Here is a 17,934-nt window from a genome sequence, read left to right as displayed (position 1 = left end):
TTTTTAAGCACACTAGTAATACGTTTGTGAGTATACAAATCTTTCAGTACCTTTGCATAGGCGGAGATCTGGGACATAGTATCCAAAAGAAGGATGTTCACTTCTATTTTTTTGAAGACTCCTAAAATTTTATCCATGGAATCAATCTTCTTTTTGTTCACCAAGCAATTAGGAAATGGGACATGAGGACCATAATGACTGTTAGTGATTTTTCCTTTTTCAGAAGAATCATGTTTGATTCTCTCAACCAAATCATCTTTAGTTTTAAAAGAATCTTTAGGTTCATCAGACGAATCTAGAATAAGAGACACACTTGTGTCCTCAACTGAATGAGAGTTAACATGAGTAAATGATGGAGAAGAGTTAGGAACACTCTGTTGGTACTCTCTACCACTCTTAAGGGCATAAACAACATTACATTGGTTAGAAGGCCCTTGTTGGGTCTAACCTTATACTATATTCAGTGGTGCATTAGTTGGTGCTTGTGAACTAACATTCTGATGATGCCTAGGGTTAAGCTCCGGTTGACTGGGTAAAGTTTCATTCTCCCTCTTACGCATAATTGAGATAACTTGGGTGAATTCTCTCGTAAGATTTTGATGGTCTGTCATGAGGAGGGCCATATTTTTTTTTAATTCACTTATTCTACTTGCCTCTCTAATGTTGGTAAACTCAGGGGGTTGTTGATAAGATGATAGGAGAGGGGCCCTAGGAAAACTAGCCTGAAGTCCTACATTTGACCTAGGAAAAGTATTTTGAAAAAAATATTATTGTACAAAAGGAGGCCTTTGGGGTCCAGGTTGACCTTGATTATGGAAATTGAAAGGTCCTGCTTGGTTGCCCCGATTCCAGGAGAAATTTGAGTGATTTCTCCATCTTGGATTGTAGGTGTTACTATATGGATTATTCTGGTATAAGACATTAATATTATCATTAGAAGTGCCACCAGAGGTGTTGGAGCATTCTTCTAGGACATGTCCAGGGGACTGGCACAAGCACAAATCTTAACCAAATTAACTGATGATGGCTCTCTATGAACAATAGTCTCAATCATCTTGATTAGGCCATCCAAATGGGTTTCTTTGGATACTATCACATTTATAAAATATCATTTCCCTCCTATGGTTCTTTCACTCCCTTGGGTTGATTCCCACTCACGGGTTTTTTCAACTAAGTCAAGTAAGAATTCACATACCTTTCCTTCATCTGTAAAGGATGTGAATCCCTCAGGGCACATAAACTCTATCATTTGTTTAGTTGGGTAATTAATACTCTCATAAATTATGTAACATAAATGCCATAGGTTTAGGCCATAGTGAGGGCATTCTTGGAGTAGATCCTTGAATCTCTCCATAAGTTTGAAAAATGACTCATTAGGCTTTTGCCTAAACTGAAGAATATCACTTCTAAGTTTATTGATCTTGTGAGTTGGAAAAAAATTCTTAAGGAAGATAACTGTGAATTGTTCCCATGAGGTTATGGAATTTGTGAGTAACCCATACAACCACTTCTTAGCTTGGTCTTTTAATGCAAACGTGATGAACCTAAGCTTAATAGCATCATCAGAAAGCTGTTGGTACTTAATTAGAACACATACCTCTTCAAATTCCCTTATAAATAAGTATGCATCCTCAAAGGTCAGCCCATGAAAGTGGGGCAACATAGTAATGTATTGAGATTTGAGTTCAAAATTATTACCTTGGGCTTGTGGTAGAATTATGTAGGAAGGTTGGGCTATTCTAGCAGGGTAGAACCTATTTTTTAGAGATTTAGGTGAAGGGTTTTGATGTTGGTCTCCCATATTAAAAGGTTTTAAAGAGAGTAAACGTATGTGATCACTACTTATTGGATCTCTTATTTCTAACCGATTCTTAGTATTACGCGTCCACCTAACACTCATGTAATAGAAAACTACCCACAACTAAAGTCAGACAACTACAAAAGAATGGATAGAAAAATCTTTTCTTTATGATTTTTTTATTTTTATTTTTATTTTTTTGCTTTCTGGGAGCTTACCGACAGGGATCTGGGGTTGCTCAGGTCAATTCCTAAGATACTACTACAGGGCAAAACCTGTCTTTATCATATTGTGAAGCATGGCGACCTGCACCGATACAACTATTATTGCAAGTTGTTCTTCTTAAGAATTCAATAAAAGGAAAAGAAAAACAAAACAAAGCAAACAAAGCACTCCGATTTACTAAAAGAAAGTGAAAAATAACATGGAACTGTCTCTCGACAACGGCTCCAAGAACTTTTTAGGATTTAAAATGTAACTGTAAGCGTAGAGATCAGTGTAGCTACAGGTCGAACATAGTAAGAGCAGCCACTTTATTTTTTTGCTTCTTTTAATAATACGAAAGTGAACCGATTAATGGTTGTGATCTAATTCTAATTACCGTCCTAAACATATGTATCTAAAATAACGTCCTAACCATTCGTCATCTAAGAATTTAAATACGCAAGCCACGCAATTATAATTAAATAAATAAATAACTAAAAATAAACACTCCACGCAATTAAAAAACAATGAAGGAAAAAAATGTTAAAATAAAAATAAAATAAAATAAAGGGGATAAAGCTAGAGAGGCTCACAAGTAGGTTTCTCTACTTAGCCCGAGGGATGCATCATAATAAGAGCTTCCCTACTTGACAAGAGAGTCACTCTTACAAGGGTTACTCTACTTGGCTTTAGGGAAAGTGAGACAATTAAAATAAAAACAATAAAATGATAGTTCTATGGCTAGAAGGGGCAAACCAACACATACAGTAACCATGAACATTGGGGGAAAGAGAAAGCAATACTGTAATGATTGAAATTAAAATCCTAAATTAAAAAAAAAAAAGGTAGTCAAAAGAGGGAATGAGAGGGAGGGGGAGAGAAGACTATTGAAGAAGCCTACCTACCTGAATCAATGCTTGAACTTGAAAGCTTGGGTGATTTGAGATACTGTCAATCCTAAAAACTAGATCTATAATGAATCAAATCTGAAATTTCTAGGCCTGGAGAAAACAAATCATGAAAAAAAAAAAATGAACTTGAAAAAAGAAGATGCTCCACGACTCATGATCTTGTCACCTAGATCTAAGCATAGAACTATAACTTTAAAAATAACAACTCAATTGCATAAATCATAAACATAAAATGCTGAATAAAAATAAAAGAGTGCTTGTATTAATTGAAATAAAAAAACTATTACAAAAGTGATTAAAACAAAAATAAAGAAGAACTAAAACTAAAGAGTGAGAGAGAGAGAGAGAGAGAGAGAGAGAGAGAGAGAGAGAGAGAGAGCAACTAAAAAAAAACCCTAGAAGAAGAATGAAGTGTCCCCCCTCCTCTTACATGAATTGTATTTATAGGTAATGGGGAGGTAGGGTAACAAATTTCATAAATAAATTTGAAAAATTTTCCTATAATTTTTTTTTACTTAGTTTCTTTTCTTTTTTTATTTATTTTTCTCTTCTTTTTTGCCCTCTCTTTAAATCTTGCGCACGACCCTTGTTGGCCTATTTTTTTTCTTTCCCTTGGATGATTTTCCGTCTTGCTTTGTGTGATTTGGACAATCTTCTAGAGATGATGTGGAGGAGAGAAAAGATTTGGACAAGATTTATTTCTTCTTTTTTTTTTCATTTTTTCATTTTTTATTTTTGTGCAAGAAACCCCTCCCACGATTTTCCTTGCTTCTAATTTGATGTGAAAATCCTTCTGGTGATGATGGTGATGATGTGGAGGAGAGAGAATATTTGGACAAGATTTATTTCTCCCTTTTTTTTATTCTTCTTGCGCAAGAAACCCCTTCCACGATTTTTCTTGCTTATAATTTGATGTAAAAATATCCTCCATGCCCTTAGTGCTTTAAGTGAGTGAAAAACAGAAAATCTTCAACAAAATTCTCAAAAAAAAAGACAACCATGAGATTCAAACTTGAGACCTCTTGGTGAGCAAGGAAATTTTGCACACCATAGTTCACCTACACTAGGTAGTTGTTGTTGGAGAGATATGACGCCCAATATGCTTAAAGCCTTTAAAATACAAAACCTGCAAAAAGAGAGTAAAACCCAAGGTAACTCCATTCTAAATATATAAAATGCATATTTTACTACCCTATATTTCACACATAAATGTGCTCATCAGCCATATTCCTTCATCACCCATATCTCACAACTAAATAAATTATAATTACAAAAAAGAGAAAGGTATCCTTCAATCATCATAATAATATTTTTGTAATATCCTTTTCTCATTCCAGTAGGCAGAGGTAACTCTTTAAACACCTCACGTACTAAATCAAGAGAATAGATAAAAGACAATAATACATTAATGCTAGATACAATCCAATGAATAGTAGCATTGACAATCGGCATCCCTGAATTGGAGAGGTCTAGATCTTTTGTGTATGTGATATGATCTCTACGTTTTCTCCAGTTATAGGAATTCAAAGAGTACACCTAGACATCATAGAAACAGAACTTAATATAAGAGTATATAAGCATAACAACCTTGTAGTCTTTATTCATGGGATCATACCCAAATCCGATCTGAATCTTATAATGGCTGGATTGATTTATTTTTTTATAGGGAACATGTGGAAGCTCCTTGAGTCTTCTTTGAATGGCTGGATTCAAGAGGTATATGGGGTCTCTAGAACAAAAAAATGCCTCTTCATCAACTAGATGAGAATAGTTAAGAGAAAATTTTAAAATAGTCACAACAATTTTTTCAAGATTCAAAAGCTAATAGCTATGAAGGAGTTGATAGAAATGTATAAGATGAGGGAAACATAAATCTTTTTTAAAAAAAAAAAAAAAAAAAAACAGAAAGCAAAGTCATGAGCAATTTAACATCATAATTTTCATGCATTATTTGGGCCCAACTCTGTTTTGGTTATAGCAACATAGGAAGAAGAAGAAGATGAACAAAAAACAAATTCAAGCCAAAACACACATGACAAGTTTTAAATCAACAGAATGTATAACACAAAATGTGTTAACATATATACTTTCATTTATAAGAGGAAGAATTATCTTACCCAACAGTCGAAAATGTATAAGATTCATATAGAAGTTGAATTCTCCATTAGTTACTTCATGGTTTTTCAAAACAGAAGATGATCACAATCTTATGATAAAACTATAGTCTCTAACATCAAAACTCAGAAGAGCTAATCTTTACCTAGATTAATTGAATCCTATGAGCTTCTATTCATGAAGAGTTGGGTAAATTTTTCAATTTGAGATTGCATACTGCTAGTCACATCTTCATTCTTTTTCTTTTCTAATTTCATCTTCTTCTCTAGCATCTCCACTTTATTTTGCAATTTCTTGTTCTTCCGGTTGAGTACGACATTATTTTTCGACGAATCAAGGTCTTTTGAGCTTACCCCAACTCCAACTAAGCGCACTCGGCCATGGGATTCCTCACCAAGTGATTGTCTCCATATGGATTCATGAGTCTCTTTATTTTTTTTTTATAATTCTACTGGCATCACCACTAACTTATCTTCCATCTCTTTCTACAAATTATCGCAAACTGAGCAAGTTACCAACAATGATCAAGGACTTAGTAACTATGAATAAAAAACAAAATATATACCAACTTTTTCCTGATTCTTCATCAACCGGTTCTAAGTTCTTTTTCACATGTGTTATCCTGTAAAAATCGATCTTTAACAGTTCCTCATAGTCTCCTGAAACTGATCAAATAAAACAAAGAACAAAAAATTTAGGATATACCATCATGGGTTCTTCAAATAATCCATCATGAGTTCTTCAAATTATCCAATGAAGTGTAGTTCACAAGACACAAAACTAATACTTTCATCATAAACTTGGACAAAACTTTGTCAGCCCACAGTGTGATTCATTTTCTGATTTTTTCTATTCTCTTTATTCCGCGAACAAATTTCCTACATAGTGAAAACACAAATCATACAATATTGGAAAAGCAAATACCAAAAACATGTAATAGATTTGCATAGGCATCATTAACTTATGCTTCACATCACTCCACATATTTATAAGGTATTTCCATTGATCCAATGGAACACGGACATCACGTTTCGCAAAGCACTCACCAATCGTTGTTGATTTATCATATATTTCTTTTAATTCAAGCCTGAAGTTGTTCCATTGGATACCCATTTTTCTTTCAACCCATTTTTTTCCTGAAATTTCAATTTCATAATAGTCCTACAGAACAATGTATTATATTAATTATAAAAAAAAAACATTCAAAAATCATATATTAAAAATGTTAATGTTGGTGTCACCCTCCCTTAACTTTTTCCCAAATTGATTCCTTATAGTGTTGAGGAACTTTCCGCCATTCCCTATAATTGAGTGGCATCATGGTAGGTGTTCTTACGTGTGTGCCCATCCACGTAAGTAACTGTAATGCCTCCTTAGAAACCCTTTGGTGATAATGATTGGTCCTTTTTACCTTTTGGCCACTTGGCAAAGAAGTTGTAGCCAATCCCCTTGACCGACCACGTTTCTTACGACGATTGTCTACATGTAAAATGATAGTTTACAATATAAAATAAATAAATTTAGTTATAAAAAAAAATAATGAATACATTATCATAAATTCAACTAAATATGTCAATACATGATAATAAAAAATAGAATGGCCATTCCTGATGCAACTGCACTCATAGAAGCAACGTCCACATGACTATTATCCATTTTCTACAACTGCCATAAAACAACATCTCTTGAATAGTAAGTACTATTGTCCATCCACTATTAGTGTTAGCATTTAATTGATTTTCTTACTTTGAATAAAATACTAATTTTTTTTTCTATAGACAGGTATTTAGGCCTTCGGCCTAACTAGTCCCGTGGTCCCATACTGACCCCACAATCGCATAGACCGGGTTATTCCGGGGTTGAATGAGAACCATTCAACTTTCACTGAAAGCAGTGAAGAGCACTAACCACCCCCGTGTGAGTGGCCCAAAGTGTGCCTAGTGGGAGTCAAACTTAGGACGTCCGAGTTTACGGCTAGTATCAAATTCATTGCTCACCAGATACAAACCCTTAAAAGAAAATATACAAAAAATTGTAGCCAATGACTAATATTTATGTGTAACTTTGCAAAACATTGATTAGTTCTAATGCCGCATCCACTATTGTTCGTTCCATGTCTGATCTTATCAAACAAAAATCGGTATCATCTTCACCAGCTTTTCCCCATCTACTGTCAATGTTTTGAAGTGATATCTCTTTCCAATTTTGAATATTGTCTTCAGGCACATCTCCCTCCATAATATAATTATCACGTATCAATATTCTTATAACAATTTGCCATTCTGGTTTTGAGGGTTCTTGCACATAAAACACCTAATTTGCTTGTGTAGTGAAGACAAATGATACATCCATTTCATTTACCCGAGTATGCTTTAAATGATTAAAGTTTACAAGTGTAAACTCGAAGTCATCTTTGGTCACCACCTTGTTAGTGTCAGCCCAGTCACATCAAAATAACACTATTTTAAGATTTAGAGAATAATCTAACTCAATGACTTCCTTTAAAATGCCATAATAAGCTACATTTCCTTCGATGGGCCTAGGATCTCTATGACCATTAACGCTTGGCGTTATTGTCATCACTAAGACCCCACTGTTCTGAGTTTGCAAATCAGCTTCACATTCCTTAGTGTTAAAACGGGTGCCATTGATAATATATCATTTATATATTTTTGCCTCCCAATTAGGCCTTTTCGATAACCATTTATTGTTGTCAAGCACCTCGAACCCGCTTTGTCGTAGCTTGTTGACCTATTCAATACAAAGTATACATGTTATTATGATAGGGGTGTTGAACTCATTTTGTAAACCGATTTTAAACTTATATGACACGCAAACCAAGTTGGGAACGATGCATGCTCCTTTAGTCTATTTTGTTGTCGGCCTTTACGACCTTGTTCCCTTTTAATTTCTTCAAAATGATGTCTAAAAAATAAGAAAGCAAACTTTAGGTTATTAATATGTATTGAATCATATAAAAAGTTCACATATCAAATTTTTCAATTTGATACTTACTTCTAATATCCTTCAAGGGCATCGTAATCGAAAAGTACATATTGGTGGGCTTGATTTCTATATTTCATCTCAAGCCTAATTAGCTCAGCCTTTCTTGAGGGTCCACTCATCTCTCCGAACCCAGTATTCCTATTCGGTTGATTGACCTGTGTTTCTACACCTTTGAAATATCTTGAACAAAATATTAGGCATTCATCGACAATATATCCTTCTGCAATTGAGCCTTTTGGCCAACTTGGATTACCCCTTCAATGTCTTCATGAACCTAATTGGGTTCAACAAAGATTTCTAAATTTAAGACTTTTTCTATCACCTAATAAAAGATATTTAATTGAATTGAAAATAAACACTAACCTTTCGAAAGGATACATCCACCTATAATGCTGGTCCACCTAGTTTTACCTCATATGGTAAATGAATTAGTCAATGAACCATAATATCGAACAATGCAGGTGGGAACAGTCTCTCAAGATGGCAGTGTTTCTGTTATACTTGCTTTAAGTTTATAAAAATCCTCTGCTCGTGCTACTATAGAACATAAAGAACGAACACAATAAAATCATAACAGACCTAATATTCTTCGGTAAAATACAACGTAGTGCCAAAGCAAGTAATTGTTGCATTAAAATATGACAATCATGACTCTTTAATCCTTAAAATATTTTTAGCATAATCAGGGACCTTCACTGCCTTTAAAGCTTTGCAGAACAACTTTTTGTCTTCCTTACACAATGTGTAGCATGCAAGAGGAGTAATTGTTTTCTTCTTCCCCCTCAATCATCTGTGGATGCAGAGATGATCGTAAGTTCATTTCCTTCATGTCTAGACTGGTATCCTTTGTTTTATCCTCTAAATCCAACACTATTTCAATGATGCTATTGCACACATTCTTCTCTATATGCATTGCATCGAGATTGCGATGAATTAGATTATCCTTCCAATATGGCAAATGGAAGAATATATCTTTTTTCTTCCAATTGTATGGTAGCTCATGTTGGTGCCCACCAACACCTCACGGAAGGAATTTCTCCTCCCTTGACTTTCTCTAATAAATTTGTTTTTCAATTAAAAAAAAAAACAAAAAAAACAACCCTCCGATCTCCGTATTGGAAGGACAATGCTAAAGGGACAGCAAAGATCCATTTTCGGCCAATTGTCTGTTGCCCACGTCAGCATCCAAAATACGGCTCAGGCCCACTTATACCGCACGTTTCGCAACTTCGGGCATCAGGGGTTCTTTCGTCTTTTTACTACCAGTTTGATCAAATTAAACCTAGAAATAAAGGGTACATGAGTAATTTGGTATCGACTATTTTCAAATCCTTCCTCTTTTCTCACCATATAAAGAGCAAAGAGGTTTATGCTCTCCTACTCTTTCTCCGACGGTGAAAAATCCCAACTTGGGTTGAGCTTCATTGTGGGAAGGAGAGAGTGAAAGCCTGAGAGGTCGGAGCAAGGAATCAGAGAAGGAGTCATGGCGATGAGAGCAGCTGCGGCGGCACCTCGTGGACTTAGAAAACTATTCTCGAGCTTCGCTTTCCCTCCTCCGTCCAGCAACGCTGCAAATACAGCTCCTCCGCCGGCCGAGCCGTCCACGAACCTCTTCGTCTCAGGCACGTCCCTCTCATTCTTCCCCTAACTGTGCTTCACTATTTCTTTTCATTTCCATTCGATTTGAATTTATTCAGGGTCATTTTCTGGTCTCCCTGAATTTTTTTGTTGAAATTGAATTACAGTTCCAAATACGCGATAAATATTGCTCGTGTCCATTTAGCTTTTCGTGTTTTTTTTTTTTTTCCCCAGTATCGTATGTTGATCTGGTCCTGAAAGAATCAGCTTGTATATTTTTCCCCTGAACTTCCGGAGCTGATTAATTGTCATTGCTAATTGCTAAGCCATGTATGTATGGAATGAAATGGATGATTACGATTCCTGACCGACTCCAAGAGTTGAGATAAGGGTTAGTTGAGCCAGGCATTTACTATTCACGCCTATGTGGTTAGTTGACTTAAGCATCTACTATGCATTTGTATGCGACTCATTCACTCATTTTAATGTTTTGGGACATAAACTGCTGGATTATGCCAAGTCAGTTTGATTGGATTGCATAGAACTACCAGTTTATTTCTTTAGCAGTGTTCTGCTGTTGGTCATGGTCGGCTGAAATCAATTGAACTAGAATCCCAGTATAATTCAGGACAAAAATCTCATAATTTATAATGATGCTTCATAACCCCAATAGGAAACAGAAGTACTCCCTTTACTCTAAAAGCCCTGTGTGGAGTGGTTGTTTGATATCTTTGGCAACTCCACTCCTAGTTGCAGAGTGGATGGAGATAGACCTCACTTGACATTGACTTTATCCATATCTCTGACTATTGCCTTCGTCACTGGGTGTCTCAGATTTATGTACTTAGTGTTGTCAAGGCACCTAGGAATTTTAGGATAGGGACTACTGGACTGGCTGACTGACTCATGCATGAGTTTGTCGGTACCATAGTTAGCAAATTCGGATTCGGGAATTATTCGGACGGAGAATTATTCGGAATAATTCGGACGATTAATTTAAGGATTCGGTCAAAAAAGCGGTCAAAAAATCTTATTGGGGTTTTTTTTTTTTTTAAATTGTTTTTTTATTTTTTTTTTTTTTTTTTTTTTTTTTTTTTTTTAAATAATGTTTAAATGGACCGAATAATTCGGTTTAATTCGGATTCGGTCCGAATTATTCGCGATTTATAGTCAGTTTTGAAAAAGTCGCGAATTTTAAAGAATTTTATTTTTAATTCAGATTCGGTCCGAATTTTTTATAAAATTCGAAAAAATTCAGTTCGGCCGAATAATTCGCGAATTATTCGGCCGAATTGATAACTATGGTCGGTACCATCAAGTTGTTTGCCTACTTGTGACTAGAAAACAACATTAGTTGGCTCACTAGGTTCGACTAGTTGACAACTCATGAGGGTTAACCATTTCAGGATCTTGACTTTGTTGTTCTGTTAAAACGTATTTTATGTTGGGGCCGTTGGGGATTCAGCTAACAAAACATTGTTGTCATTATTAACTGCTTTTTTTTTCCTTTTTTGGTCTCCCCCCGCCCCCCTTTGGTCTGTAGTCTGTTGGGTAAAACAGTTATTTGATTTGGTTGGGTTGGTGGAGAGCTCTTTAAAAGAGTACTGTAGATTTTACAAGTCATTTTGTAATAATATGGGCATGGGCTTAGTGGGTTTTTGGTTGGATTTTCCAGAAAAGGTCCCATTTGTAATGGGAATATTTATTTAGAAACCTGTGTACATTTAATTAGAAGTTTTTCTAGTTTGACATTTTTTTAACTATACTTTAAGATGATCAGTTTTTTTTATTAGGAGTTGGTATTGACGTATCATAAGAGGTCTATATGTAGTAGACAATCTTATTTTCTCAATTGGATGAAATTGGATTTTGCAGCTAATTGCTATCTCTTCTCAGCAATGTGGGTTCGGGATTCTATGTTGTGTGTCTAGGGGGGGGGGGGGGGGGGGACTCCAGCAACACACTGGATGGATTTCTGAGAGATATTGTTCTACTCAGTAATTTTGAGCATGGAAGATACCAGCCTCCACTACTAGCTTGTCTCCTCTCTACTTTTCTTTGAACATACCACAAGACCATCTCCAAAACATGCTCTTTTTATTCACTTCTCATCTTTTCAAATCCCCAACCTAAATTCCATACTGCCAATCAATCTCCTGTTTGCAGAGTTGCTGTGTAGATAATAGAATTCTCCATCCAACCATTAATTGCCTACCATTTAGCCTCCCCTTTCCCCACTACATTCGGCTACTCGATGAATATAGTCAGCACATCAGATCAGCTGTTTACTTTCTCTCACTGCTCTCACGATTCAAGCTGGAATCCTTAAAATCTATTTCTTTGGCCTTCATATGCTTTAACCCACCAAGTCAGAAAATTTCCACCTTTCTGCAATTCTAATGCTATTGTGATTTCTATTTTATCTTAAAGAGCTACTTTTCTCTCTCCTAATCCATCTGGGATAATTCTTATTCAGGCTTATTCTTTGTTTACTCCACTCTTTTTGATGTACATTCTTTTTGGGTGGCCAGTCCATCATCAACTTGCTCTTTCAGGATTTATGATTCTCATGTTCTAATTATTTGTGATGACATGGAAATGTTAATGTGATGTCTTGTTAATGTTTGAAAGGGTGAAAGACATGTCCTTTTTCCCCTTCTCCCATTTACGGAAAGCTTTTAATTTATCAAGTGATTTAACCCCCCTCCCCCTCCCTTTTTCCTAACTTCATCAATGATGCTCCTGCAGGCCTTAGCAAACGTACTACTACTGAAGGACTTAGAGAAGCCTTCTCAAAATTTGGTCAAGTGGTTAATGGTTAGTTTTTGGTTCCAAAAGAATTCTTGAGATTGCCCGATAAAATGTTGTGCTTCAAGCAATCTGTTATTTGCAGCTAGAGTTGTGACGGATCGTGTCTCCGGATATTCCAAGGGTTTTGGTTTTGTATTGTATGCCACTTTGGAAGATGCTGCAGAAGGTATAAAAGGCATGGATGGCAAGGTGAGCTAACCCCAAAACATCAACTTCACTGATGGAGATGAGAGCATATGATCATTCTTTTGATTTTTCATTAGCGTACAAGTCAAGTTATATGTTAGGTGTGAAGAAAAAAAAATTATTATATATATATGCAATGGGTGAACACGATTTAGTATGTTTCTTTAATCTGATCACATGATTAACGAAGGGATTTTGGGGATCTTTAGATCATGTTTCCTCTTTGACCTTTACTTTTAACTATAGGAGTCAAAGTTTGAATTTCAGAAACCCATTTGGAAAAATAATGAATGAAATGCCTCCTAAAAGGTCTTTAATAAGGAGCAAAATTTATGAACATTTGTTCACAGAGAGAGAAGAAAAAAGGTTAAAACAATCTTTTTCAATAGCCTGTTAATTGTTAATGTAGCTGTTGAAGTACTGGGACAATTACAAACAATTGTAGAAATCTTGTTGATTGACATTAAACAATATTAGTGTGTAAAGCTGATAGCATTTGTATAATTGATGCAAATTGTAGTTGTAATAAAACTTCTGCTGTATGATCAACCTGAGCCCAACGAAATGTGGTTTGGTGCTCTTAGTAACATTAAAGACATTAATTGAAAACACAATTTTAACTGGAGCAGTTTATGGGAGTAAGATATGGATACTGCATATCTTTAATCCAATTCGTCCGTCAGCCAGTCAAGTTTATATTCGAACATGTATATGCGTTAAAAGCAGCTGTCCGGTGAGAATTGGATTGGGTGTCTAGAGGCCTAATCCTAACCATGTCCTATTTAAAATGGCATCTTACGAAAGTCAAGCCATCTTAAGTTGATCTTAGTGATGTGATGCAGTTTTATCATTACCATATTGAATAATTTCACAATGTTGTACTGATATACTAACAATAATCAATTATCACTGTTTTGGTATTTGGGTTGCGTAGTTTCTGGATGGATGGGTTATTTTTGCTGAGTATGCAAGGCCCAGAGAACCACCTTCACCGCCGTCTTCAGAGAAAGCTGGATTTCCTCCATTTGGACGTCATTGACTCAAATTGAAAATGGGCAAGCTTATCATCCCCATTATATTGAAGTTCTCTATTTTGCATTAAGAGAGCTCAATTGTTTACTATCATCTGGCATAGTATCTCCTGCTGATTGGCTCTGAACACTGAATGGATTGAACTGAATGAGAAAACTACTAGGATTGGAAGGGTGGTTTGTGAGAGTAGTTTTGAACATAAAACTGTATCTTGTGGAACTGTATTTGCTATTTATTAATGTTATTTTTCTTCTTCTTCTTCAAAAGAGGACCAGCTGGTTCAAAGGTTTCTCCCATCACTCAATTTGTTTCCAGGCAGAAACTGCATAGGCAAGCGAAAAACGTTCACGACCTGATATAGCTTTTGGACCTTGACTTGATTTCTTGTGCTCTTCTTGCTCAAACAGAAACATCATTGGAAGTAGAAAGTGATGGACCAGGACCTGCAGCAGCCTGGCTCCTCCTTTAGAATCTTCTCCAAGTGCTTGGCCTGCTGCAAGTTTATCTGGAGCTTCTGCTATCTCTTGTTGCAGCTGACTTCCATTGTCATAAGAATTGGGCTCAAGAGTAGACTTCACTTCATGCCTTCATGGGTTGGTCTTGGAGGAACTGATTTTTCTCTCATCTCTGAATCAGTTGCACCCCTGCTTCCAATTTCCTTATCAATACTCTTAAAAGTTCTCAACTGCGTAGGTCGATCAGAAAAGTACCAAAATGTTGCCACTATGAGTTCCTTAATCTTCCAGTCTTCCCCAGTTATGGAGACTAGTGTTCTGAGGAAATGGAAATCCACTGGTTTTACAGATATGCTTGACTGAGGAAATGGAGACTAGTGTTCTGTCAGTTTCTCATTAGCCAGACAACTCAGTTCCAACCAAAACGATTTGGCAACTCACCTACTTCAAATTTTTTACCCTTTTCTGACTCAATTACTCTATTCACTTCCTCTGCTTTTATATTTTGGTCTTGAGCTTGCACAGCCAAAGAAACCAGACCATCCTGCTCCTTACCCTTCCCAGAGTTGACCAGGTCTTCCTTTTGAACTGTCATCTCTTCAATTTAGGCCTATAATGCCTTCGCCATCCTCAGGACTTCTTCAGCCTCACTCTTTTCTTGTCGTCTAAGGGTGAGGCCTTTCTTCCAAGCTTAAGAGTTCCCTTTGAATTTTCAGCTTACTTCTCCTTGGTGCCACAACAGAGATCTCAGACAAGGCATGTATTACTTAGTCCTGTAGGCTCATACTGACTCCACAACCGCATGGACCGAGTCATACCAAGGTTGAATGAGAACCATTTAACTTTCACCGAAGGCAGTAAAGAGCACTAAACACCCCGTGTGAGTGGCCCAATGAGATAAGAGGAGTCGAACTCAGAACCACACGCTTCCTGAGGCGAAGGTCCCTTGCCAGCTCAGCTATCCCCTTGGGGTTTCAACCAAGAACCAGAGTTGTAGAAATATCTTTATGTTTGTGTGCAGGTTCAGAGTCCTTGCCACCAACATTCATCTTACTGGACCACACTTTCGATGCACCCTCCATCTCTTCAAGTTGCTACTCAAGGATTCCTTTCAACTCATCTTCAGCCTCATCTAGTTGTCCTTCCCTTCTCAAGGAAATTTAGGATCTGTATCAAGTGAAAAAACTTGGTTCCCACATCATCCACAATTGTTTTCAATGAATTTTCGGCATTTTTAGAATTTGAGCCCTTTTGCATATGTTTTTTTTTTTTTTGGTGAATGAAAATATATTAGAAAAGAAAAAAGAAATACAGAGCCAAGACATAGGTTATCCAATGGCCAAGGCCAAACGAATGAAGAACCAAGGGGGAGGGGACAAAACAACCATCAAGGGGGATACAAGAAAACTAAGGATGGGGGCAAATTACACATCAAAAAAAGAATACTACACTAAAAGAAGGGGGAGGGGAGAAACAAAAGAAAATAGGCTTCATCAAAATTAGAGGGAAGGGGAGACAAGTGGAAGATCCCAAGCCAAAGTAAGGTGCTTATTTCTAAAAGAATCTGGGTACTTGGCACATCTATAAAGGATTTTATTCCTCACCTCGAAGGTGATTGCATTCCATATTTGATCAATAGAACGGGAAGAGAAAGTCAATCTCCTTTTATTTCTTTCCCACCAAATATGGTGAACTCTTGCACAAAAAGCCAACTTACCAACAATATCATAAGAAGTTTTGCCATTGAATTATTTTAAGATCCACTTCCATTCTCTGTCAAAAGAAAAGATAACCCTAGGGAGGCCAACATTTCCCGAAAATATCATTCCAAACAGACTTGGAAAAGGGAACGGAGAAAAAAAGATGATTCACACTTTCTGTGGAGTTCCAACAAAGGTAGCAATTGGGAATTGATATATTTCTTTGAAGAAGAAACTCCTGAGTGGGGAGAGATTTAGTCATAGCCCTCCAAGCAGTAAAGGAATGCCTAGGAATGGAAGAATTAAACCATGGAACAACAGGAGCTCTAATGTGCACCAGATTCCAAGCAGTAGAACTGGTGAATTTATTAGTAGAGTTATCACATTGAACTAAATCCCCACTACCCTTAGGCCTAAAACGAATATTGGGGAGTTTCTTCCAAACCTCTATGAGAGAGAGAGAATTACCAGGGTCAGAAAGCCAATTCTCATTTCTCAAGATAGAGGAAACCTTAATAAACCTATCCGAACCAGTATCATATCTGATTCTGTTACCATATTTTAAAATAAGAACATCATCAAGATGCCAATTGTCAAGCCAATGAAATGTGTTAAAGCCATCGTCAATAGAATATCGAATTTTTTCAGACACAAAATGCTTATATTTAAGAATTTTCCTCCAGACCCAAGAAATATCCAAAGGATAAGGGGCAATTCAAATCGAGTCAGACTTGAGGTATCTAGAATACACCCAATCAACCCAAATGCTCTTCTTACGAGAGGAAATATTCTAGATAAGCTTAACAATTCCTGAAATATTACACTCTTTAACTCTACGAAGACCAAAACCCCCTTCCCTTTTTGGAAGACAGACATTACCCCAACTAATGGGATGGAGAAAATTTACACTATCCTGACCTTTTCAAAGGAAGGAAGTCATAAGAAATTCGATCTTTGTAGAGATAGAAGCAGAAACTCCAAAAACCTCAGTCCAGAAGATATAGGAGTTTTGCATAACTGATATAATGAGTTCAAGGCGACCAGCAAAAGATAGAATTTTACTTTTCCAAATTTGAAACCTTTTGCATATGTTCTTGAAACTGTATCATTGCTTCTGCTACATACCTACCTGTTTAGGCTGAGTGCTTCTCTTTCCAGAGAAAGAACTTCATTTTGCAAGACTTCCCTTTTCCTCAGAGTAGTCTGTGGCACAGTATCTTCAGGGGGTTCATAGTCTTCTGTCCCATGTAAAGATTTCAAGGCTGCAACCATTGCTGGATCATCCATATCCTCATCTGCCACCTTGAAATTACCATCCAGACTAATATTATCAGGAATGTCAACGAGGTCATTAAATCCATAACGAAGACTCTACTCAAACCCAATTGAGAAATCATTCTGGTTGTTCATCATCCATGCTATGGATCAAAGAAGATAACTGATCATGGGAATCATCAGCCTCAACTAATAACTTCTGTTCCTCAAGTTGCATTTTTAGGATTTTAGCTCTTTTCAATTCCTCCTTGGCTTCTGCAAGCTTTCCCTTCTCAGTAGGTTACTTTCACATGAATTTTGGAATCTAAAAATAATTTTAATGCTCCATTCTCAGAATCAATACAATGCAAGAGAACCAATGATTGGTTTTGTGAGTGGATGGGGAACTTAAATTTTCCTTACTATAAAGTTGATAATGTGCATCATCAAATGGAAGTTCCATGACAGAAGAATGGATCCTTGAGGCTTTTTTTTTTTTGTTAGAAGTGTATTGAAGGCCAGGTTTTGTTAGAACTGGAGTGATGCAAAATTAAATTTTAATTTGTAAACTGAGGAGGTGAAATGAAAATGAAAAATAGGAAACTTTTCAATGAAGTGTAAAGTGGAAATTTTGTTGATTTTAATTCACTTTAGCTGTTTTAACTCACTTCCTTACCAACCAACTGTAGCTTACTATTTTCCATTGGTAGAATAAAATGAGATCAAGTTAATGCAAGAGAGAAGTGAAAATAACAAAAAGTGAAGAAAAATAAGTGAGTTTTACATTAAAAAAAAAAAATCCATTATGGGCTCCATGTGTAATGGTTGGGCCGATGGGCCCAAGAGAACCAAGCCAACTGGAAGTGGGCCCACTTGAATATTTA

At 36.3% G+C, this 17,934-nt stretch overlaps 1 protein-coding gene and 1 non-coding gene across 2 annotated transcripts; both read left to right on the top strand.

Annotated features, from left to right (window-relative positions):
* The first annotated feature begins 1,307 nt into the window (after positions 1 to 1,307).
* LOC122060263 lies at positions 1,308 to 1,414 on the top strand. The gene has a single exon (XR_006134293.1). It is a non-coding gene; the product is annotated as a small nucleolar RNA R71 (small nucleolar RNA).
* A 7,986-nt stretch (positions 1,415 to 9,400) lies between these two features.
* Positions 9,401 to 13,907, top strand: LOC122059289 (organelle RRM domain-containing protein 2, mitochondrial). The gene is made up of 4 exons (XM_042621997.1): positions 9,401 to 9,656; positions 12,361 to 12,429; positions 12,506 to 12,612; positions 13,544 to 13,907. Exons 1-4 carry the CDS (start codon positions 9,518 to 9,520, stop codon positions 13,646 to 13,648), a joined length of 420 nt encoding a protein of 139 aa, XP_042477931.1. The 5' UTR covers positions 9,401 to 9,517; the 3' UTR covers positions 13,649 to 13,907.
* The last annotated feature ends 4,027 nt before the right edge of the window (positions 13,908 to 17,934 follow it).

The sequence above is a fragment of the Macadamia integrifolia genome, chromosome 13 (assembly GCF_013358625.1).
Source record: "Macadamia integrifolia cultivar HAES 741 chromosome 13, SCU_Mint_v3, whole genome shotgun sequence".
NCBI classification, from domain to species: domain Eukaryota; kingdom Viridiplantae; phylum Streptophyta; class Magnoliopsida; order Proteales; family Proteaceae; genus Macadamia; species Macadamia integrifolia.
This window is presented reverse-complemented; position numbering and strand designations above follow the sequence as displayed.